We start from the raw sequence: 24,193 nt of genomic DNA on the forward strand, positions 1-24,193 counted from the left end.
AAGCCGGGGCGGACCGCTAGTACATAATAAGAAAGTACATAACAAAAGTTTAATAAGAGTTACGTCACTGCACAGCTATAGAGACTTGATGTATAATTAAAATTCCGATTCTATTAATACTTAATTAATACGAAGCTGCCCTTTGACCGATTTGTGCAGTGGGTTGCGACCCTGTCTGCTGCTAATAGACGCGAGTTTAATTACCATGTAAGAAGAGACATTCTAGAAAATTCCACTTTATTTTTTTAGGTAAGATTTTAAATTACGTTTGTGACTTCAAGTATTATAATAATGTATGTTGAATAAATTAAAGCTAAAATTATGACCGAAACTTATCATTTAGGTACTCTAAGTGTGTAGGTGTGTGTGCGTAGTTAATAGTGTGGTTATAATCTGTATACGACAAATTACACTCAAAACATATGAGATATGATATAATATTATGATATTAGAAGGAATTCGAGTATTCTAGAGTCAGTGATTCTTCAAAAAAGGTAGCACTCTAGCTATTATAAAGCCCCATCTTTACTGTTAAATTTTCAGCTACCATTTACCTTATGACATCACAATAAAGAGAGATAGATATTCGTTTCTCAATAAAGCAAAAGTCTATAAATAAAAACAAAACAGAAAAAGCTAGTTATTTCTTGGTTATTTCAGTGCAAGTTTGCATCTGTTCATTCTTATTTATTTAGAATTTCACTTACATCTAAAGAGTTGTTCAATACTTATTTACTTCAACTTTTCCTCGGATTTCAATAAATTTACTCCTACAGCATTCAATTGAATGTAATGTAGGAGTAATTTCAAGGTAAAATTGTAAGTTCTACTATTTAGCTCCTTTTATTTATTTAATAAATATACCACATTAATTCACAATGTTCCTACTATCAAATTATTAAATTTAAAAAAGATTTTTTTAAATAAAAAGATTATTTTATAGCAATGAATTCAAACGCTGTACATAAGTACATTCTTATTAGGTGGAGCCAACGACGCGACGGGTAGAGCCATTAACAAATAGAAGAAGTATCTACTTATTAAGACGTCACTACATATTACATATTATTTACTAGCTAACCGTCCGCGACTTCACCCGCTTTGTCTAAAACCTGATAAATTATATATTGAAACATTCCTCTTGAATCACTCTATCCATTAAAAAAAACGCATCAAAATCCGTTGCGTAATTGTAAAGATTAAAGCATACCAAGGTACATAGGGACAGAGAAAGCGACTTTGTTTCAGACTATAGTGTAGTGATTAGCTATTAACTAAATTATACCCTATTTTCAGTATCTTATCCACATCTCCTGTACATATGTTTCAAATCCTCAAATGCCAAACTTTCCAAATGATGCGCTGCTAAATAAATAAAGTTAATAAAATGCTTTCGAAAATCGCTGGTATCGAGCTGCAAATTTAGTGAAACTGAAACGTCCTGTTTGCGAAGTGCCCATTTTGCTCCACTTTTGATCGGAAGCTTTGTCGTGAACACATAAATTGCTCGTTTTTCACCGATACACATTTTAGATATTTGTTGATTTTAGGATTTTATATTTGCACGCTACTTTTTCATAACGGAAATTTATGTGTTCATTTTGTGTTTTAGGTACTTTTTTCTTTGTGGGTCTTTTCATTTTTTGCGATTGAATTATTTTCTATATTGACGATACGTTTATTTAGTTGGTTTTTAATAAAATATTGCTTTTGCCGTTACAGTTGTTTCTACGTGCTTATGTTTATCTTCATGCTTTAAAAACATTAAAACATTAGGAAATAATAAAGATGAACCAAAACTTATCTTAATTTTTTTTTAATTTACTTTTGTATTAATTTTTATTAGGCCTTTATCCCTAAGGGCAAATTAGTATCTGCATGACGAAATGTTTGTAAGACGCTAACTATTAATTATAAACAACGAAAAAAGCAGCCTATTACAAAACATATTCAACATGAAAATAATAAAGTAAAAATATGAGCAAGAGTCACAACAAATATTTGTTAAAAACAAGCATTCTTGTAAAATTCAAACAAAACATGAAGACTCACTGACCTTGTTACGACGTTTACAAAAAGGTAAATTGACGTTCTAGGGAAGAATCTAGAAAGCACACTTGCATCTTACTTACGACTTTACTATTTCTCGTCATACCTACGACTTATTTCTTTACTATTAAGCCTTTTCCTATAAAACGCAATTCGACTGCACAATTTCATGAATACAACCCGTGGCTATGACATCCAGGCTTACAATGAAAGTACAGCCAAACAATGCAGTCAATCGGTATTGCTTGTTCAGCAAACAACGCAATGACGTCCATTTTCAATAGCAACGATACGATTACGAAAGGCGAGCATAATGTGTGAAAGACTCCAATGGATATTACATTTCATCAGAACTTAGGTTTAATGGAAATGTAACGCAGCACTTTTAATATGAAAACGATCCCTTTTGTGTGTTGTCAATGCTGCATAAAGCTTTCCTATAATGTAAGAGCAATTGGTTTACTGAAAGTAATTAAAAGATGTCTGATTTGTAATCGTCATCTATATTATTATATTAAAATTAATTATTTTACAATGTACAACTCTAATAGTATATAAGCATATATTTCTTTATTTAGACAACATTTTTTTAGAAAAAAAAATGTTATTTTTAGCTCATAGAAAAATATCCACATCAATTTATAAATACGTTGTTATTTTGGGCAAAGTGGTACTGAATGTAAATTAAAGAATAGGAAATTAGATTAAAACATGATAATATAAGGATACAAAAACAACCGTATTTTATATTTATTATGTAAAAAGCTTCTGACAAAAGTGAATGAACAATGAACATGCCAATGCGCCTTATTTTTCGATTTTATTTTTTGCATACCGCATTAGATATATTTGACCATTTCAAAATAGTGATTTATGGCTCTCGCACACGGGCCACCGGCTACCGGCCACAAAACGCCGCAACCGGCATATTTCCTGTTCTTTTCATACATTTTATATGGACTCGCCGCACACGGTTGACGCCGGTGGCCGCCACACGCTACACGCTTCTAACTTCTCGTTGCAGCGCTTGTGGCTGTCGCGAGTGGCTCGTGTGCGGCGACACTAAATGCGCATATATTGTCATTTTAGTTAACATTTTTTAATTATTGTGTAATACTTTACTGGACGGGTCGGTTTTAATCAGACTTCTTAAAATCGGCCCATAAACATAATATAAACCGTTTCAGAATTACCTATCGAGCTTTAATTTTAAAATGAAATATACATAGATAGCGATTATTCACAACAATCAGAACAAAGTTATAAGTAAAATACAAATTTCAAATGTCGTTGTATAAAGTTCGCTATCAATCTTGCCAAGTTTCAACGTTATTATTGAAATCAATTGTGTTCTGCGTAATGAATAGAAGATATCGAATTCAATATTAACTGTGTACAAATAAGGTGCGAACAAAATATTGTATTGCTAAATTGAATTTGTGTTATTTTGTAACATTTGTATGACCTAGATATAGCGTAGGACTTTAATTAATAACGTCATAGATTAAGGTGTCTTTTTATTACTTAACCAGCGGTCCGCCCCGGCATCGCCTGTGGTACATAATTCGCAATAAAAGGTAGCCTATGTTCTTTCTCAGGGTCTAAAGATTGTCTGTGACAAATTTCATCAAGATCGGTCCTGTAGTTTACGCGTGAAAACCATACATACATACAAACCTTTCCTCTTTATAATATTAGTATAGATAGGTTGAAAAATGTATGAAATATTTTTTTCTTTGGTGCTAATGTTTTATGTGACTTTAGAGATCACACTTTATTGAATAAATTTTGTTTATTAGGAGTTAATCAAACATTTACGTCTAAAATAAGTTCGTTTCTATTTATCTAACTTCTAGAAATAGAGAAATGTTATTAATTTTATATTTTATACTAGCTTCCGCCCGCGACTCCGTCTGCGCGGATATCGGTCTTCGCGTGGATGGTTTATTTCTCCATTTTGAGTACCTCTGACAATAACATCTTATAAATATCTATTGGACCCAATTCCCAAATACGGCTAGGCCTATAATAATACGCAACGTGTGTTCGCGGTTCTACGGAACAACGTCTATGGATAAAACTGAAAAATGAAGATTAATTTTTTTCTAGGTATTTTTCCAGGATAAAAAGTATCCTATTTTACGCCCAGGATAATAAGGTATAATTATACCAAGTTTCATCAAAATCGAACCGCTAGTTTTCACGTGATGCCTTCACATACAGACAGACAGACAGACAGACAGACAGACAGACAAAAAAATTTTTAATCACATATTTGGGTTTGGTATCGATCCAGTAACACCCCCTGGTATTTATTTTTTCAATATTTTCAATGTACAGAATTGACCCTTCTACAGATTAATTATATTATGTATAAGATGTATAGATTGTTTTAAAAAAAATGTGCTTCCTGAACACCATTAATTACTGAAAAAATAGATTGGAAAGAAAGATAAAACTACATTGAGAGAGAAATAATCATTTTATCAGTCGGTTTAACATTAAAATCTAAAGAATAAATCCAGAACTAGAGCATTAACAACAAATATATTAAAATTATGTATCCAGTACACTGCACCACGAAACAGTTTGTGTCCAAAGAAAATCAACGCTCATTCAATTTTTAAGAAAAACATTTTATAAAATATGTTTGCCAACGCTAACTTGTTTGCTAACTCCATTGGATGCGGTCTCGGAATTTGTTTGTTATTTCAAAGATTTCAGGTTTTCTGGCAAACTGCCTACGAACCTAGTTCGGAACAACGACACTGAAAGATTCGTTTAGTATGTGTCGGTAGGTCTGACCAGAAAAATATAGTGCACTTTGGCACAGAGAGCCATATAATTTTTTATGCTTATGTATAGGAACGTTGCGCAGAATAATGGGAAGTATTATGATTATTGCTTTGTACTTGATTTCAAATGTTATGTTAATGCATTTGAAATTTAAGTTGGACTTAGTTGTTACTTCGTAGGTAATTTATTTTGTAGTATCAACGAAAGTACTCTTGATACTCTTATCAAGAGTACTTTCGTCATAGATTTGAATCAAAATAGTTGCGATTGCCTTATAAGTAAAATCATTTGTATAGTGACCAATGTGAGAGTGACATGATTTGTTTGCTGTCCACGTTGCAAAAAGGTCACCAATACACATAAATTTATACTTACGCAAACCAGGCAATGGCTATGAGCTTTGAGCAATAAGTGGTCAAAAATATTATCTAATGAAATATAATATCACCCTCTACGCGCATTGATAACTATTCTAGATATCTTTCGTACTATGTGGTAACCCCGGGTGAAACCAGTGCCTTACCAGTAAATCCTTATAAATTAAATGAACCAGTAAATACTCATGTTATAAATACTTTTATCCTTACTTAATATTATTTGTGATATTATAAATGTGAAAGTGTATTTGTCTTTCTTTCAGGTCGCAACAGAGTCTGGTCTGAAGATAGCTGCGAAGCAATACAGTAGCATAGGCCATTTTATCGCGAAGAAACATCTCGTTCCCATGGGAATTTCCTTTCACCACGGGCGGATGAGGCCACGTGCGGAAAATTACTATGAAAATAAAAGAGGCTCTATGTATACTTTGTTTTTTTTACAATCGCACATGATTAAAACGAAGGGATAAGGCTATAATCTTTAAGGATTGCTTTCAGTACTCCGCCATATAAACACATTTTATTAATACCCACTGGAAATCGACTCAGAAACGGTCTCAAAGCTCAAACTCAAAATTTTAAAAGTTTTTAGTTGTCCAGATATAAAGATCTATAGGACAGCAAAAACTTTTAATATTGCAGGCATTTTAAGATACAAAAGCTGAAGCAGTCCTTTATTAAACGGACCCTTCAATCACCGAGATAATCCAATTTTTGTGTTTCAATATCAAGATTCTCCGTCTATTTTAATCTCGATTTTTTTTTTATTTGAGTCTCATCACTACAGATTATACCAATACTATAACTTTAGCTATTATTTTAGCATTTTTATTGCTAATTATTTTAAACCTTATCCATTTTATTTTATAGTTCTTATTTTAATTGGTAAATGAATTCATATAATTAAATACATACCTTAAAAGGTTCCATTTTAGTTCACGCCTAAAATAAATCGTACAATAAATTCCCTCTGGGACGTTTGCCTGAATATAACAACTCATTGTAATATATTAGTTTAGGTCGTATATTAACCTTCCTGGTAGAATGGTTAGAACTATATCATTATAATCAGGCGTTTATATATAGTGTAATAATTCAGATCCAAGTAAATGCCATGTGTAACACAGCATCAAATGCCAAACCATATTCCGATATAGTTTTATGTAATAATGAAATACAAGTGAATTATCCTTTTTAGGATCCTTTTGTTGTTTTTATTACCATTGTCCTCGATTTTAAGACCATTGAAATATTTTGCGCCTGTATTGGCCATTCAAAATAGAGCAATAATATTAAGGCTAACAGAATTGTTCAGATTAATCAATCTAAAAGGGCTGATAGACGTACACACTTTAAAGTCGCGGTTTTAAAGTTCGCGTACTTACTCGGCTCGCGGCGGTGACAGACGTGCGAGCCAAGGCGGGCTTCGAGTAAAATTTCAAACATGTTGGATCGTCAACGAACTTACTCGACGGTTTTTAAGTACGCGTACTTGGGGTGACACACGAGCGAAAAAGGTCGTCGAGCCACAAGTTCGCGTACTTACTCGTACGTCTGTCACCCCTTTAACAACTAAATATTATAGAGATAGTCGGAAAAGCGATTAAGAATAAAATTATCTATATAATCATTTTAGATGATGATGATAGAATGGACTTTCAAATTTCTAGAATTATATGCTTTGTGCTAAGTGTCAAATTTCCACTTTCAAACGTTCACACAAATCGACCAAATTTCATAATAATGAAATCTCTCTCTCTCTCTCAGTCCCGTACAGGTAATGTTTATGTACATATAGGAAAGAACCTAATAATTAAGGCTTAAATTTGTTATAAATAAAATAAAATTTGAGAATATTATTATAAAAAATACTTTAACTAGAACGTAAAGTACAAAAGCCAAAAAGAAAACTAATTTTCAAATAGGAATGGTATTACAATTAATAACAAATAATATTGACAGGACAGTAATTATTTACCTTACAGCCACTTTTTACGTAATTCCATAAGCACTCGCTTAACAGTCCAAATTAATTAAGTTTCACTCACACTGTAACGTCACATAGAAGCATTAAGATAATCCGTCTAAATATTATTAGACGCCTCTATTTGTCGCACACTAATCGTCTAATATGAATTAACAACTTATCGTAAACTATTGTTAAAGTTCCCGGCAGCAGCTCGTAGCGCGTCGTTATTCACGAGATGATCTTTCAGCATTATGTCTCCGATAGTCACAAAACCTTTTCACATGACAAAAATAACAAAACGTTACGTTCGCCGGCTCTATTGTCCGAAGATGTAGAGCTGCGAGCTACGACGTAGACGCGTCGTAGTGGCTCTACAAGCGGCTGGCTACTGGCGGGGGCTACGAAACCCGGATCGCGCACCACCACAGGCGTACCCTAGCTTAAACGACGTCTATACCCACGCACACTTACACACTCTCACTAAACGCCCGTAAGAGGAAGCAGGAAAGTAACATTTTTCGGGTTGTAAATGACGAACACATCGATGCTTAATCACTCACACAGTGGCAATCTCGCTTGTAATACATATCGCTCTACAGCGAAGCGATTTAAACTTGTAATCCCTAACGATGATTTGAATTTAAGAGATTTGGTTCATCTCTAAAAGAAAACAAATACAACAGCCGTATTATGTTGTAATTATAGAAATTATTCTTGTCAAATTACAGCAGAAATGATACTTAAAGCTTTGTGTGTTTTTGTTTTTAACAATATTAATACATTTGACAAAATGAATGAAACAAGGAAAAAAATAATATACCATAATATATTAGCTTGTACTTCATGACAATATTTTATGTATTTAATTTTTGTTCTTTGATATTAGTACATAAAAATATATCTGAAAATTGCTTTGAATCTTTTTTATTTATATTTGATACATTATTTTCATGCGATTCAAATTATTTTGAAATTGCGAATATCTGATGTAAAAATTACCAAGTAAAAAATAAAGAAGTATAAGTACATACAGCATCTTGACATTACACAGACTTGCTCAAAAAAGTGAATGTCATATCAAATTAAAAAGAAACTCATATTACTTGAAAACAAAAACCTTACACGTAAACTTTACTCATTAGTTTATTCTAACTTAAATTCATCAATAAGTGATCTACTTACTGTTTTAAGTTGAAAAGTTCACATGAATACAGAATTTGACTTAAATATTAATTCATATCGGACAAGTTGGCGCCGTGAGAGCAGGTGTGACTAGATAAGTTAAATAAGTTATTTGACGGGCAAAGTACGGAGACTGCATATGTTCTGTCGGGGCAATGACTTTACGAAGAAACTATTTTGACACCAGGATATGCTTGAACTTTTATTGGTTCAATTTTGGAAGCTATATTTATTCTAATAGAGATATAATATATTTATGGGCCGAGGTATACTTTTTTACAACAAAATTCCTCATAGTATTAAAGAGTTTAGTAGTACTAAATTTAAGAATTATGTAAAAAACGTCTTAGTTCAGAGAGCCTATTACAGCATTAAGGAATATATGGAAGATAAAAACCCATGGTTTTTTTTCCGGTGTGAACGTCAACCAGTAAACACCTGTCACTGTTGCTCTTAATTAAACAAATAATACTTACGATCTTTTCCACCTAAATTAATTAACAAGTAATCTAAGGATTGTTATCATCGATCAGCGTGCGAAAAGAAATTATATGTGGACCTGTGAAGTGCATAATTATAAAATATTTCGCCAACTTCATCAACAACAAAGGTTAGAAATTATGTCAATTATGAAATGTCAAATCAAATTGTGAACATAGACAATTAGAGCTAACTTTGCCATCTCCAGACCAGTGTTGCCAACTCTAAACAAGTGTTGCCAACTGCAAATTAGTGTTACCAACCCAAAAAAAATAAATATAAAAAACCTAATATGGATAATATGGAGACATTCTTTGAACGCATGAAGATAGAAATGACTAAACAGACTGAAGACATAATTTCGAGAATGGATGAAAAGTTAGCCCCACTATCACGCGAAGTCGAAGATTTAAAGTTAGAAAACCGAGAACTGAAGAAAAAAATTACTATGTTAGAAAAAAACCGAAGACATAACAATTTAATTTTATATGGACTAGAAGAATCTGAAGAATCTACTATGGAACTTTTGCAAGCGACAACAAAAAAAATTAGCACTGATTTAAAGATTTCTTTGGATATTAAAGACATTAATGAAATACGTCGAATTGGTAAAAAATTTAACGGCAACGATAGGGCCAGACCAGTACTTATATCATTTCTCAATTGTTGGAAAAAAGGAGAAATATTAAAAAATAAGAAGAAATTTAAAAACGCCTATGTCTCTGAAGACTATCCTAAGGAAGTTCAAATTAAAAGAAAAGAATTAAGAGAGAAAATGCTAGAAGAAAGAAAGAAGGGGAATTTTGCGGTGCTAGACTACGACAAATTAGTTATAAAAGAAAAACCACTAAATAACGAGAAACGTAAACGAGACTTATCAATAACACCTGAAACTTCGCAGCAACCACGGAAACAACAGGCACCCTCTAAAAACTGCAGAGCAAACGCCTTTGATTTGATGAGAGGTAGAAGCAGCTCTCTCTCCTCCATAAACAAATCTAACGATCAGAGACAATGACATACACACATCAGCCACCGGAACGAGACAACAGCCAAATTTAAACGTAACAATATAAATAAAGAAATATTCCCCAAGCCGACTGGTCCTCGAGGGGAATCAGACCACTACCCTCCACTGAAAAATTTTCCAACTAAACACAATGATTACAATACAGAAACGAAGACAAACAATAAAAACAGTATAAAAATTGGAACATACAATGTAAGATCCCTTTCATCCGCCGAGAGATATCTCCAACTAATTTACGCACTTGAAAATATAGATTTTGATATACTAGGACTATCTGAAGTGAAAAGACTTGGTTGTAATATAGAAGAGTATCAAGATTATATTTTATGTTACATTGGCGAAACGAAAGGCCTTCATGGCGTTGGATTTCTGCTTAATAAAATATATAAAGGAAATATACACAATTTCACTGGAATCTCCGAAAGAGTAGCTTTGTTACAGCTAAAGTTAGAACAGTTTACAATATCTATAATTCAGGCATATGCTCCTACGGAGACATCCAAGGAGGAAGAAGTCCAAACATTCTACAACGACATGGAGAAAGCACACCTTCTTGCTGGAGAGAATCTCATAGTAATGGGAGACTTTAACGCAAAAATCGGTCATCCTAAACCAGAAGAAAGACTGTGCATGGGAAGATATGGCTATGGGCAACGCAATAAAAGGGGACAACAACTAATAGATTATGCCATTGAACACCAACTATTCATCATGAACACATTCTTCAAGAAAAAAGCAAAGAGAAAATGGACATGGATGGCCCCTAATCAAAAAGTTAAAAATGAAATCGATTTTATTATGACCAACCAACCCCATACGATCAGCAATATCGAAGTTCTCAATCAAGTCAGCTTCTCTTCTGACCACAGATTATTAAGGGCAACAATTACCATGTGTCTAAAAACGAAAAGCAGGAGAAACTTCAAAAACATTAGTAAAAGTCCTAAAACAGAAAACGAAATAGAATTATACAAAAACCGCCTAAGAGACAACCTAAAAGACACAAATATTAAACTTTCAGAAAATTTCCAAATATATTACGATTTATTGGAGAAACACATAAAAAGCAGCTTGTACAGTAACCCTATTCAAAAGAAACAAAATAGAATACTTACGGAACATACCCTACAACTAATCAAAAAACGCTCTGAATTAATACATACTAAAAATAAAACCAAACAACAGAAAAAAGAACTTACTCAACTATTTAAAACTACGAATAAATCAATTAAATTAGACTATAATAAACATAGAGAAGAAATTATATCAAGGAATCTAAGTACATATAGAAGTGCTAAGAGAGCTTATAAAGAATTGACCCTACAAAAGAAATGGATACAGAAACTGCAATACCAAACATGCGAAACAAAGACAAGGAAAGACGTGATAGACCATGCGACGGAATTTTACAGAGAGCTATATAGCAAAAAAGAAAACGAGACAAAATACAAAAAATACAGTAGTGCGGACAACAATAAACACTCAATTGAACCAATAAGAGAAGAAGAAGTATACTCACAAATAAAAAAGCTTAAGAACGAGAAGAGCCCTGGACCAGACGGGTTGACAAACGAATCTCTTAAATTAGGAGCCCCCATTTTACTTAAACACTTAACACATCTCTTCAATATGATACTTGACACTGAAACAGTACCGAAACAATGGTGTTCATCTGATATAATTTTGATATATAAAAAGGGGAATCCACTGGAAATAACTAACTATAGACCAATTAGCTTACTAGCAAGTATATATAAACTCTTTTCTTCTATCATATTAAAACGAATTTCTAAAAAAATTAACGACACACAACCAGTAGAACAGGCGGGCTTTTGTTCAGGTTTTAGTACAATCGACCATATCCATACTGTGGAACAACTAATTGAAAAATATGAAGAATATAATAAGCCTCTGTACATAGCCTGCATTGACTATAGTAAAGCTTTCGACAGCATTAGCCATAATTCAATTTGGAACGCACTAAAATCATCAAACGTGGAAGACAAATACATAAATATTATAAAATGCATTTACTCCAACAGTACCAGTAAGGTAAAATTAGAAAAAAGAGGTGATCCTATTAGAATAGAAAGGGGAGTCAGACAAGGCGACCCTTTGTCGCCTAAACTTTTCATAGCTGTGCTGGAAAGCATATTTACTAACCTACACTGGGCAAAATACGGCATTAGAATTGACGGAAGACATTTGAATCATCTCAGGTTCGCAGATGACATCATCGTATTCTCTGAAACGGCCAAACAACTAGAAGATATGCTGCGAGAGCTAGATCAAGAAAGTGGTAAGGTAGGCCTACAACTAAATAGAAGCAAAACTAAAATCCTTACTAATAGCTTTAAAACACCTATCACCATAAGCGGAGGCAATATAGAATATGTTAATAATTATATATATCTAGGAAAACAAATATCATTCAGTAGAACTAATAACGAAGAAGAGGTAGAGAGAAGAATAAATATTACATGGAAAAAGTTTTGGTCACATAAAGAAATACTTAAAGGAAACTATAGTATGAAGTTTAAGAGAACTATAATGGATACGTGTATCTTACCTAGTCTGCTATATGGATGTCAAACATGGACCTACACAAGTAAAATTAAACAAAGATTAAGTACAACACAAAGGGCAATGGAGAGAAGTATCTTAAACATAAATATCAAAAACAAAATAACAAATAAAACAATACGACATAAAACAAAAATTTTAGACGCACTAACACACGCTTTGAAGTTTAAGTGGCAATGGGCTGGTCACATCTCTCGCTATACCGACAAAAGGTGGACATGGCAAACGACCAAATGGAAAGGACCAGCATTGGGAAAAAGAAATGTTGGACGTCCACTCAAAAGGTGGGCTGATGATATTATAAAGATTGCGGGGAAGAATTGGATAAATAAAGGAATAGATAGAAATCTGTGGAAGAAAATGGAGGAGGCCTTTACTCAAACGAGATCCATACCTCATTAAATATATAAATCATACTAACACTAATTAACTAGCGTAACAACATACTAACAATACTAACAATCATTTGAAATGTAAACTTAAGAGTTATTATTATTATTATTATTAAAAACCCATGGAGGGTTGTCGCGTAAAAACCACAGGACAGTTCTTTGGCATATTATGATAATATATACGTACAGTTACTTACATATTTTGTAAAATTAAATTGTAATACTGAAATGATTTAAAAGAGCAACTATGGAGTTTCTTGCCGATTCTTCTCCATAGATACTGCTTTCCGAATCGGTGGTAAATGTTAAAAATATGTATTGACGTTTCAAAAGTGCTTCTCGAAGAAGTCCAATTGAATAAATAAATGTTTGAGTTTGAAAAAAAAAATAGATAGAAGTGCGATAGAATGATTATTAAAAAACGATTAGCGCTATATTATTTATTGATAGAATTATCGACCTTTACATTTTTCTAGTATAATAAATTAATCCCAATACCAAAGCGTTATTACCAAAGCGAAGCGAGCCAATATACCACTAGTATACCAAAGAATCTACACTCATACACTTAAATGTATTCCAACTGAACAACATGGTTTTATTAAATCACGGAACGTTACCACTAACTTATTAGATTTAACACATTACATAAATAACAACATGAGTGAAGGAGTACAGGTTGATGTTATTTACACAGATTTCGAGAAGGCATTTGATAGAGTAAGTCATAATGTTCTTATCCGTAAGCTTTATGCAGTGGGTATCAGGGGAGATCTTCTCAGATGGATAGAGTCTTATATCAGGAACCGCAGTCAATCGGTGATTATAGGAGGGTTTAAATCAGATTTTGTTGATATTACTTCGGGCGTCCCGCAGGGATCGCATCTCGGTCCCTTATTGTATAACATCTACTTATTCGACATTAGTAACTGCTTTGTAAATTCTAATTTCTTACTTTATGCTGACGATAAAAAAATATTCAGAAAAGTCACTTCCTTTTACGATTGTCAATGTCTTCAAGATGATCTTAATAGATTAAGTGACTATTATAAATTAAATAAAATATCAATTAATATAAAAAAATGCCAAAAAATAAGTTTTACCCGTAATAAAAATAATAATATTATTAGTTTTGATTATAAAATTAATAGTGAAAGTATACCAGCTGTTACTTCAGCAAGGGACCTAGGTGTGATTCTGGACGTTAAACTAGCATATCGTACGCACGTGGATTTTATTGTTCATAAAGCCTACAAAAATCTTGGTTTCATCTTGCGACAAGCTGATCCATTTAAAGACTTTACTTGCTTGAAAGTTCTTTATTTTGCCTACGTACGTAGTGTTCTCGAATTTGCAAGTGTGATCTGGCGACCGCAATATAAATGTCACATTAAAAGATTGGAAGCAATACAAAAAATTTTTGTGAACAAAATGAATTATAAAACAAAACAATATTCGTTGAATTATGAACAGTCTTGCTCCCACTATGGGTTAAATACTTTGGAGGATAGGAGAGATATAATAGATATTATGTTGTTATATGATATTGTGAACAACAAGTTTGACTATTCCACAGCGTTGGAAAATATAAAGTATCTTGTACCCACACAGCGTACTCGCCACACACGCCTATTCCACGTGCCGGCTACATCAACTAATTATCTAAAAATGTCACCGTTCTACAGGCTCCCGGACATTTATAACAAAAAATTCTCTTCTGTGGATCCCTTCTATTTGTCACGTACTAGTTTTAAAAAGCAAATCTTACAATTAATCAATACAGAAGCTCAGCTCACATAATAATATAATAAATTAGCATTTTACACTCACTGCTATTACACTCACACATTCTCATACATGCACTTTCACACACACACTCACACACACAATCACATCCTACTTACCAGGTCTTACTTAATATTACATTAAATTGGTTTTAATTTATTATGAATTTGTAGATTTATAACATTTTCTTTCTTTATAAATACTTATTGGGCTTGATCAATGCTTACCTTCAAAAAATTAAAATCCCTTCTCTGTAAGTAATATCATATTTTGTAAAATTCTTATATTAGTCTTTGTTCACATACGTATATTATTTCACTACCTATTGGTGTACCTTTTAATTGGCGTAGCTTAGTATTTATTCATCTCAAAAATTGTATCACTAGCTGTAAGGTACCTTATTATAAATAAATAAAATAAATAAAATAAATTAAGTAATTGATGCATTCATTTTCCAATAATTATCAAAATTGACGCTGACAAAGTATCGTTAAATTATATAAATAAAAGACAGAATAATGACAAATAAATAATAAAATTAGCATAAAAATAAATCGACATGAAAAATAAATAATAATATCTTCTCCTTATAAAAATGCATACTTTTTAACATAGCAGTCCATAAAACGTCTCAATTTCACTCATCACTACGTTTAATAGCTGATTGGTGTGATTTTATAACTTTTGAATCACTTAAGTCTAAAGTATCTTTAAGAGACTGATCATGCTTAAAACAAAGAATATGAATGGTTTTAAAACTCGATGCTTATTTTAAACATATTACAATTTATCATCAAAATATGGAAGAATAGAAAAGTTGTATACACCATCTTTAAGCGCGTCACACACGGTGAAGATACTATAATATTTTATGTTAAGATTCTCTAATATAAAATATTACAGTATCTTAAGGTATCCGGTATCAGCGTTCTGACCATCATTTTTCTTTTTGTCATTGCATACTAAGACCCCTGTAGAACCGCCATTCTGTTACAAATGACCCGAAATTTTGTGTCAGTGTTTATATTAGAGAATCTTAACATAAAATATTATAGTATCTTCACCGTGTGTGACGCGCTTTCGGTTAATCAAAAGATGTGAGTTCGTAAACACATTTTTCACATTAAAAAAAACTCAATGTAATGTTTAGATCTGTAAACAACCACGCATATATTCATTATTGCAAGAATAATTTAATCTGAGTGCTTTGTCTTTTCAACTTTAATATTGTTTAAGGACGAATTTCTACTTCAACTTGCATCGTAGAAAATAATTAATATACTTAGATGTGTTATCACTGCATATTAAAATTCAAGCAACTTGTTGCTATTTACTCAAAAATTAAATGATAAATAATTTGTTATAAACCTCTTGCATTGTCAAAGTTCGCAAGAAATTTTGGATATCAACGTGGATTGGGAACTTTTCAATGAAGATGTCGCAATTAATTTTCGATAAAATTTAGCTCGTTAACGTTCGAAAATTACAGCTACGGAGGTCCCTAATTGAAATATACAAAAGTTTTTTCATTAAGGGCAGAACATTTCACGAAGGGTACCAATACGTTAGATCCGATTTCGCAGCAAATTTTACTAATTATCATTGTGTTTTGAATTTGTGCTTTTCTCAATTATGTTCCAGCTTTTATTTGTTTTGGACATTATCAATAATTTAGAAGATTTGCGAAAGCCATTACTGGGATTTCGGCTTCCTTACTTTGTAAAGTATCGGCAGTAAGTTAATATCCAATTTGTGAAGAATATTTATAGCATACATTAATGGGCTAAATTAAAAACTCTAAGAAATAACCTCTATTATATAACGTAGTTTAAATTGAAAAATATATTCGCACATAATAGTTTCATCCTCAAAGTTAATTATATAATATTATATTCCTTTCAGATCAATTCAATAATTGAATAAACGATAATTCGTGAATTTACTCATTTATTTATTTATTTATTTATTTACTCATCCAAAAGGTAAATTAATTTAATCTTTATAATATTACAATTCACATTAATCGTTTTTTTACGAATTTTATAATGTATTGTTACAAATTGAATAACCTTATGTGCCCATTAGTTTTTAGTGTCACATAGAACTTTTTTATAAGAGAAACTAAAAGTTACTAACTAAAAAACTTTACTATTAAAAATAATAACGAAGTGTACAATCAAATACAACATATACAACAGAAATATGTAGAATTTGGAACGAAATAATTAATAATTATTACAGTAATGAATCAATATCAACTGGTTTTTGACGCCTACTGCAAGTGAAGGACGTAAGACATGATCTTCATTTTATCTTAATTCAATATTAACGTTTGGAATTATATTAATTTGAGGTTGCCAGAAATTGCTTTAAAAGCCAATAAGAGATAAGATGTTTCTACTTCCATAAGCCACAAATCAAAGAACCTAGCATCTAAAGGAAACAATAAAATTTATTTTATTTTATTTTACACTTATGTTGAATTATTGTACAAACGAAATATGTATTTACGTAATTAATTCAATAACGATTCTTATTAGTAGTCAAATTCAAAGTATCATGAACAGGTGTATAAGTTTCTTTTGTTAAATGTATTAATGCAAGTTTATATCGAAACGATCACTAAGAATTTTTAACTTGATTATGCATATAACGGTTAAATACTTAAATAATTGGCCTGTAGGGTTTGTCTGATTATAATACGTAAGATATATCCATAAATAATATCTCTTATAAACGAAGGGACCATTATACGAGATATCAATCATCTTCCTGCTCAGGTCAGTTTGTATATACCTCTATTCAATTCACTGAATGCCTCCAAGGTATATTACTACAATTAAATTGAGGAAGTACCCCTCATATATGTATATATTATATATAACAAAGGCTTTCGTATACGGTTACCAATCCCTGTTTGATCTGCGCCACAATTGTATTGAAACACTGGTAACAGTATACGTATTATTGGAATAGACCCTAATTGTAGGGAGTAATAATTTATACTTTGTATGTGATTGGATTTAAACTATTTTCATAATAAGTTTGATAGTAAAATTACCCTATTCAGCTTAATCTACAAATGTTAAGACTGTTTCTGGATGCAATCCTTGGTGAAGACTTTAAAAAGCCCTGTAAGTTCGCTAGCTTATGTCTGTTCATTTGTTCAACAGAAACATATCGGACAAACAAAAACTGTAACTAGCTAACCTCAGAAGATCGGAGCTTTGTTTAGACCTAAGGTCTTCTGTAAGGGGCATTTTATATAAAATATCATAAGTAAAAATATTTAAAAAACTGTTTAATTAAATAAGGATTATAAAAGTAACCATGTTAATAGAGCATAAAAAGTAATCAATACTTAAACGATCTTCAATGCCTTTGCCAAAGGAAAATAAGATAAATCGGTCAAGCAGTTAAATGAAAGAATAATGAACATACGTTACCATTAGCTAATACAATTAATGTTGATTAATTACTCGTACTTGGCATAAGAGACCGATCAATAGGACTACCTATAATATATTGAGTTTCTGTTATGTTCTCACTTAAAATAGGTTCTCTTCTTTTACTATCCATACTTCCATACTTATATTATAAATGCGAAAGTAACTCTGTCTGTCTGTCTGTTACTCAATCACGCCTTAATTACTGGACCAATTTGCATGAAATTTGGTATAGAGATATTTTGATACCCGAGAAAGGACATAGGATAGGTTTTATCCCGGAAATCCCACGGGAACGGGAACTGTGCGGGTTCTTCTTTGACTGCGCGGGCGATGCCGCGGGTGGAAAGCTAGTAATTATTTATGTTACTTGACTTTAACACAATAAGATATAAATTATGTAATTGAAACGTGTATTTTTCATAAAATTGTTCACAAAAATATGAGAGGGGTCTGGGATGTTAACAGTTTTTGTTGTGATCAGTATATTTCGTATTTTAAAACATGCCAAAAGTTAGGAAACGCTCTAAATAAGTAATGAGAAGAAGTTTTAAATGTATAAAATTTATTTAATTAGCTACATGAAAAGCAGAATTTAACCTTCATTTTTGTTAAAACGTAGGAAACAGTGCAAAAAATTTATCCAAAAATGTTTTTAATTTTTTCAATTTTATTAAAATCTTACTACACATTTTGTTTTCATATTTCTGTATCAACAGATGTTATTTTTATATTAAAATACTAACGTTTTATATTAAAACTTAGGTACATAACTTACTAATCCGTCTTAATCTTCCATAATTTCGCAGACTGCCTCAAGAGCTGTATTCATATTTATATTGATCAAAATAAAGTATGGCTTATTTTGTGATAATGTAGTTTTTTGTAGAAAGTATTTTTATTATTTTATATCGATAAGTATATGAATATATCTTATAAAGTATATATAAACAATTTAGTATCAAAACGTCTTAACAATTGCTTTATATAATGTAGTATTCTAGACGTAGGTTGAGTAAGTTGCTTAAAGAATTATTGTTACAAATATATCATCTCTTCAAAGAGCTTATACCTACTTTAAGAATTCTTCGTCGCACTATTTTTCTGAATACATATAAAATTAAAGATAATATTTTTTGTATTACATTTGTATTCACTTTCATTGTTCACATTGTTCCCATTCATATTCTCATCTTTAAACTAAAAATGTATTTATAGTATAACAATTTGTTTCAAATTACTCATATTCATAGGCTGTTTTGTGAATGCAGAACAGACTTTGATACACGTTAGAAATTAGAACGTACGTAGTAGCGCTTTACACTGATAAAATTTTTTCAATAGCTTCGAGTACGTGAATGATTAAGGCCCTTTACATGTAGTACCCTCTTATTAATATGCTGTAAATAAAAGGAGAGCAAGTAGGATGTAACCTTGCAATATACGTATGTAATTTTATATCTAATTAGCGGTATATGTCTCGTATTTATTGACACGAATATAGTTTTGTGTAGTATGAAATTTTTTTATAAAAAACGGTTTTACCTACTAACATAATATCAACCAAAATTATAGATTTACCTTACAATTGTGGTTAGCATAGTTACGTAAGGATTTCGTTTTCAGCTCAATTGAAAATCACTTTACCCCATTTATACATTCAGGGGATAATGCGGATTCATCAACTGTAGCTAAACCAGCTAATAAAAGCGAAAAGTCCTAAAATTTAAGCTCACTGAAAGACGTAATAAAGCGCCTATTCACCATTTCGGTTCGGGCATTAACGACTATTCTTTTGACGTGCCACTTACCGGACCTTTCGGACGACTACATGAAGGAAACGAGTTGAAATGGGACTTGCGATGTTAGGAAATGTCTTTTTTCCTCCTGAAAAGCGTGAGGCATCGCGGATTGAGTTCGCCTTAAGTGGTACATATGCTGCGAAATTTTAATAGAACGTGTAGGCATAGTCTGTAGTTGTTCTATTTCTGGAGCCGTTCGTTTTGCAATCAAATTAATTTTCGAGCCACGTTGCAGTTTGATATAAATAGGCTTTGGATGAAAATGGCCTTCCCACGAATGCGGACGTCAGTAAAGTATAATTGTCTATATACCTATCTTCAATTGAAGTCAAATACGAGTAATTTGTGTATTTGTGAACGTTCTGCGAAATATGATACTTTTGTTATATTTATTTCTGTATATTTTTAATGAGAAAAGCGGTGATATTCAATTAGTAGAAGTACTATCGCAAGTATATAATACGCTTCCTATTTACCGATAACACTCGTATATTCACGAAAATTAATTATTGAATTATACGTCAGAGTAAAGTTGGAGTTGGAAAAATTCGAATGGATAGAATAATAGAGCCTTACCTTTTATAGTAATATATTTAAAAAAGCTCGAAAGATACAAGGAAAGTTTAAAAATACTCACACTGGACCGTTTAAAAATACAGAAAAATGTGATCAGCTTTAAATAGAATGAAAAGAAAAGACGGACCGGACTCCAAACCCGTTAAGATATTGCGGCCATTGAGGGGCCCTTTGAGACTTCCTGCTGGCGGAAATTTAATTTATTCCCATTTTCTTTCCTACCATCCACGCCATTCTGTCCGCTTTTTAACGGATTTTCCTCTCAAAACATTTTCTGATTAATCCTGACATATACAAAATCAAAGAAACCAAAATACGCTTTCACAACGAGATTTATGCGAAATTCTAAGAAAATCAACAATTCAAATGTGAACGATATTTAAGGTGTGATTTTTCGTACAATGAATTAATTTATATAATCATCGGTGGTTTTGTTTTTAAAATAAATGAGTTGAAATGTTATGATAAAACAGTTGTTATCGTTTTTAAACAATAGGATTTTCTACGATGCATTTAAAATTAAATTAAACGCTATTTTAATTGCATAGTTGTGTAGAATTAATTATAACTATAGGTACACAATATTGAAAAATGAACTTACACTACAGTAATTTATAATTAAAATTATAAGAGCTACGTTAAAATCACCTAACAATTTAGTTTAAAGGAAAATTTGAATTGAGCTTCGAATAGGACGTTTAAAATATTACTGAGTGGAACAAACAAAGCCAAAACAGGACTGACTGAGAGTTTGGCAAACAACAATCATAATCTTTGATACGTTTACAAAGCACCAGAAGGTCTAGCAATTATCGTAAAAGGAAAGTCAGTGAAAATGTCCAAGCTATTATGATACCTATGGCTATAGCCATTCATAGGTCAACTACACTGGAATGGATTAAGGGGAAATTGAATTGTCTAATACTGATGGTCGAACACTTCACTAACACGTAACTTTAGTTTCTATTTTGGGGTTCGTATCGGAACTGTATTGATATTTGTGAGTGGTTCCACTTAATAATTGTAGTAGACGTTTACATATTTAATGTTATAATTAGTTTGAAATGCTTGTATTGTTAACATAATCTTCTACTTATTAATATCAAAAAGGCATTTAGAGAACTTACGAATTTATTAAAAAGATAAGTTTTTTAATTTGATATCGAGTACATATTGGAAAAATTTCATTGAAAACAAATAACGTCATCTGCAAGTTGATACATTCAAACCTTTAATAAACAAACTATAATAGAAACCTCTCAAACTAACATAAAACGACAAAGAAAAACATTTCTGAAATAGCGACAAATACATTAAGCAAACCACTAGAGTGCATTTTGAGCTAATTTAAGTTTCAGAACAGAAATACAATCGCCAGACGTTTTTCCAACGCAGTGCGGATTGCACTAACTCACGGGCCTGTTAATTGTCAATTTACATGGTTTCCACGTCCAATCAGCGAGCTATTTTGAATCCAGCCTTTTATAGTATTAAAAAACATCGTTCCCCGAACGACGATGGACGCTTTTTCGTTGCGTTTATATGATTTAAATTGTTGTTTTATCATATTATTGTTTTATATATTTTAAATTATAATAAACAAATCGCTATTGACAAAAAATAATAAGTAGTATACCTACGTACCTTAATTGTAAAAATGACATTGTAAATCATAATCTCTACCATAAATATAAAGGCCAAGAGTGAAAAAAATTGCTCCAAAATTTGTACCTAGCTAATAATATTATAACCAGGCGTACAACAAAATTGCAAATCAAAACTCGAATTTTATTGAAATATAACAATCTCAACAAAACACCCTTTATCCGTTGGAATAAGAAATTGCCTATAGTATTTATTCAGATTGAGTAATTTTAATTAAAAAGGTACCCAGCGAAGCAATTGAATGCCAAAATCAAGTGTTTTAATTAATACAGTCCTCATCGTCTTCGTTTCAATTAATTTGAGGGTTGCTCGGACTTAGCTTTGTCTAAGATTAGGTACGTAACGACATTGGAAAAATACGGGATTATCTTCACGATAGCATTTATTACTAAAGCTAAATAATGAGACATTTTCTTCATATATTGGGTCGAACGTAGGGCTAATCTATGTGCATATATTAGCCAGTGCTGACCCAATTTCGTAACTTCTTATTTTTCGCTAGAAATATATAGAGCTTCAAAGATTCTTACGTTACGTTTCGAAAACTACGGTCTACGATATTAATATTATTTACAAAAATACATAAAAACTAACTAATCATATCGAAATAATAGTATAAAAGCTACAATCATTAACTATTTAATATCTATACTGAACAGCAAAATTTCGGTCAACCTTGAAATGTTACCACTTTATCGCGAATGTTGTATGAAGGATGTAATAAAATTCCTTTTATAGCTAAACTTCGAAGAGATTACGGGTGGTCACAAAATGTAGGGATATCTAGCTTATGCCATCTTTGATATTACCACTATTTATATTTTTAATACCAGAGATTATGAAAGTACCGTGCTATAAATTAATAATAAAAATAAAAGTACCTACAATAAAATGTATCTGTCAAACGTCATGAATGTAATAGATACACAATAGGAAAACTTGATAGATATTATCAAGAAATACCTACGATTTCAAAAGTGATTGACATAATTTATTTTTCCCACGTTTATAAATAAGATTTTTTTATTGTTACTTAAATACCTATGTGTTTTGCAAAAAAATCATATAATTTACGCTAGGTACACAAAGAATTTTCAAATTTGTGTAGCGTAAAATTTCAAAGAGATTGAAATTTTACGCTACGCAAGGACCTGTAGAAAGCATAATAATTATACTTGACTTTTTGACTTACTATTGAATATGGATAGTTCAAAGAAAAACAACAACTAACTTTTGTCAAACTTTCCTTATGATAATCAAATATAGATACTAAACTACATAAAAGTTACCAGCCATTTCGCGAATGCTATGAAGTTAATCGACCAGAAGCCTGTGTACAGATAAGTGCTTAATCATGAAAATACCTTGGCGTTCCGTCTAACGAAATTAATTACGTATATTAAGAAATAAAGCTGATATTAAAATAAACTAAGGGACGTCGCTTCTAGACTCGGGAAATGAGTCTGCAGATTATTAGAGCCAGGTGAGGCTTGTGTTGGCGATGGAATATTTTAATACTAATGAGCGATGTGGACACTTTTATGAAAACTTTAATAGTTTTAATGAAGACTAGACGTTAGGTAAATGCAGATTGTCAGAGTCGCTTTACAGTTTTTTTTTTTTTAATGCAGTTACGTTTATCTATCTGTCTTAAGCCTGATTCCCACGGCATGTTTGCTTCACAAGCATTGGCAGACGACAAGCGCTTGTCGCCGTCCGTCGCGATTTGAACTGAGCGTTCCCACGGCATGTGTGCGTATGGCAAGCACTGGCGAGCGACAAGCGCGCCGATTCCCATGGCATGTGGTATGGTGTGGCGCGGTCGGGTTTGTGAAGCAAACATGTCGTGGGAATCAGGCTTTAGAATAAACAATGTTGCCATGTAAGTAAATATAATATCTCTTTTACACGAAAAGTAAATAATGTAACATTTTTCATAAGATGAGCCTAATCGTCGTCGTAGTAAAGCAATGGTGGCTCAGAGGTGAGACCTTGGACTTCGAATCGATAAATCCGGGGTTTGAGACCAGGCAAGCGCGCAGGAAATAAGTTGATTTTTCA

At 31.9% G+C, this 24,193-nt stretch overlaps 2 protein-coding genes across 3 annotated transcripts in view; one reads left to right on the top strand and one right to left on the bottom strand.

Annotated features, from left to right (window-relative positions):
* Positions 1-24,193, bottom strand: part of LOC123696019 — a 123,318-nt gene that overhangs the window by 59,652 nt on the left and 39,473 nt on the right. The window contains exon 1 of one of the 2 annotated variants that reach the window (XM_045642001.1): positions 7,201-7,513. The exons of the other annotated variant lie outside the window; for it this stretch is intronic. The gene's annotated coding sequence lies outside the window, so the exon portion shown is untranslated. Of the gene's footprint in view, positions 1-7,200; positions 7,514-24,193 lie in introns of those variants that run through there. 2 annotated transcript variants of the gene reach the window in all.
* On the top strand, positions 9,146-10,965 carry LOC123696210 (craniofacial development protein 2-like). Its single transcript, XM_045642271.1, has 3 exons — positions 9,146-9,818; positions 9,936-10,776; positions 10,905-10,965. The coding sequence occupies exons 1-3, from the start codon at positions 9,146-9,148 to the stop codon at positions 10,963-10,965; spliced, it is 1,575 nt and encodes a 524-aa protein (XP_045498227.1).

This window comes from Colias croceus, chromosome 12 (genome assembly GCF_905220415.1).
Source record: "Colias croceus chromosome 12, ilColCroc2.1".
Taxonomy (NCBI): Eukaryota; Metazoa; Arthropoda; class Insecta; order Lepidoptera; family Pieridae; genus Colias; species Colias croceus.

What these genes read in the sequence shown, in the direction of transcription:
- LOC123696210 (XM_045642271.1), top strand. Translation starts at nt 9,146, where the DNA reads ATGGATAATATGGAGACATTCTTTGAACGCATGAAGATAGAAATGACT. An exon ending in CGCCTTTGATTTGATGAGAG is followed by an intron (nt 9,819 to 9,935) that starts GTAGAAGCAGCT and finishes ATATAAATAAAG; the next exon opens with AAATATTCCCCAAGCCGACT. An exon ending in TTAAGGGCAACAATTACCAT is followed by an intron (nt 10,777 to 10,904) that starts GTGTCTAAAAAC and finishes TTAAACTTTCAG; the next exon opens with AAAATTTCCAAATATATTAC.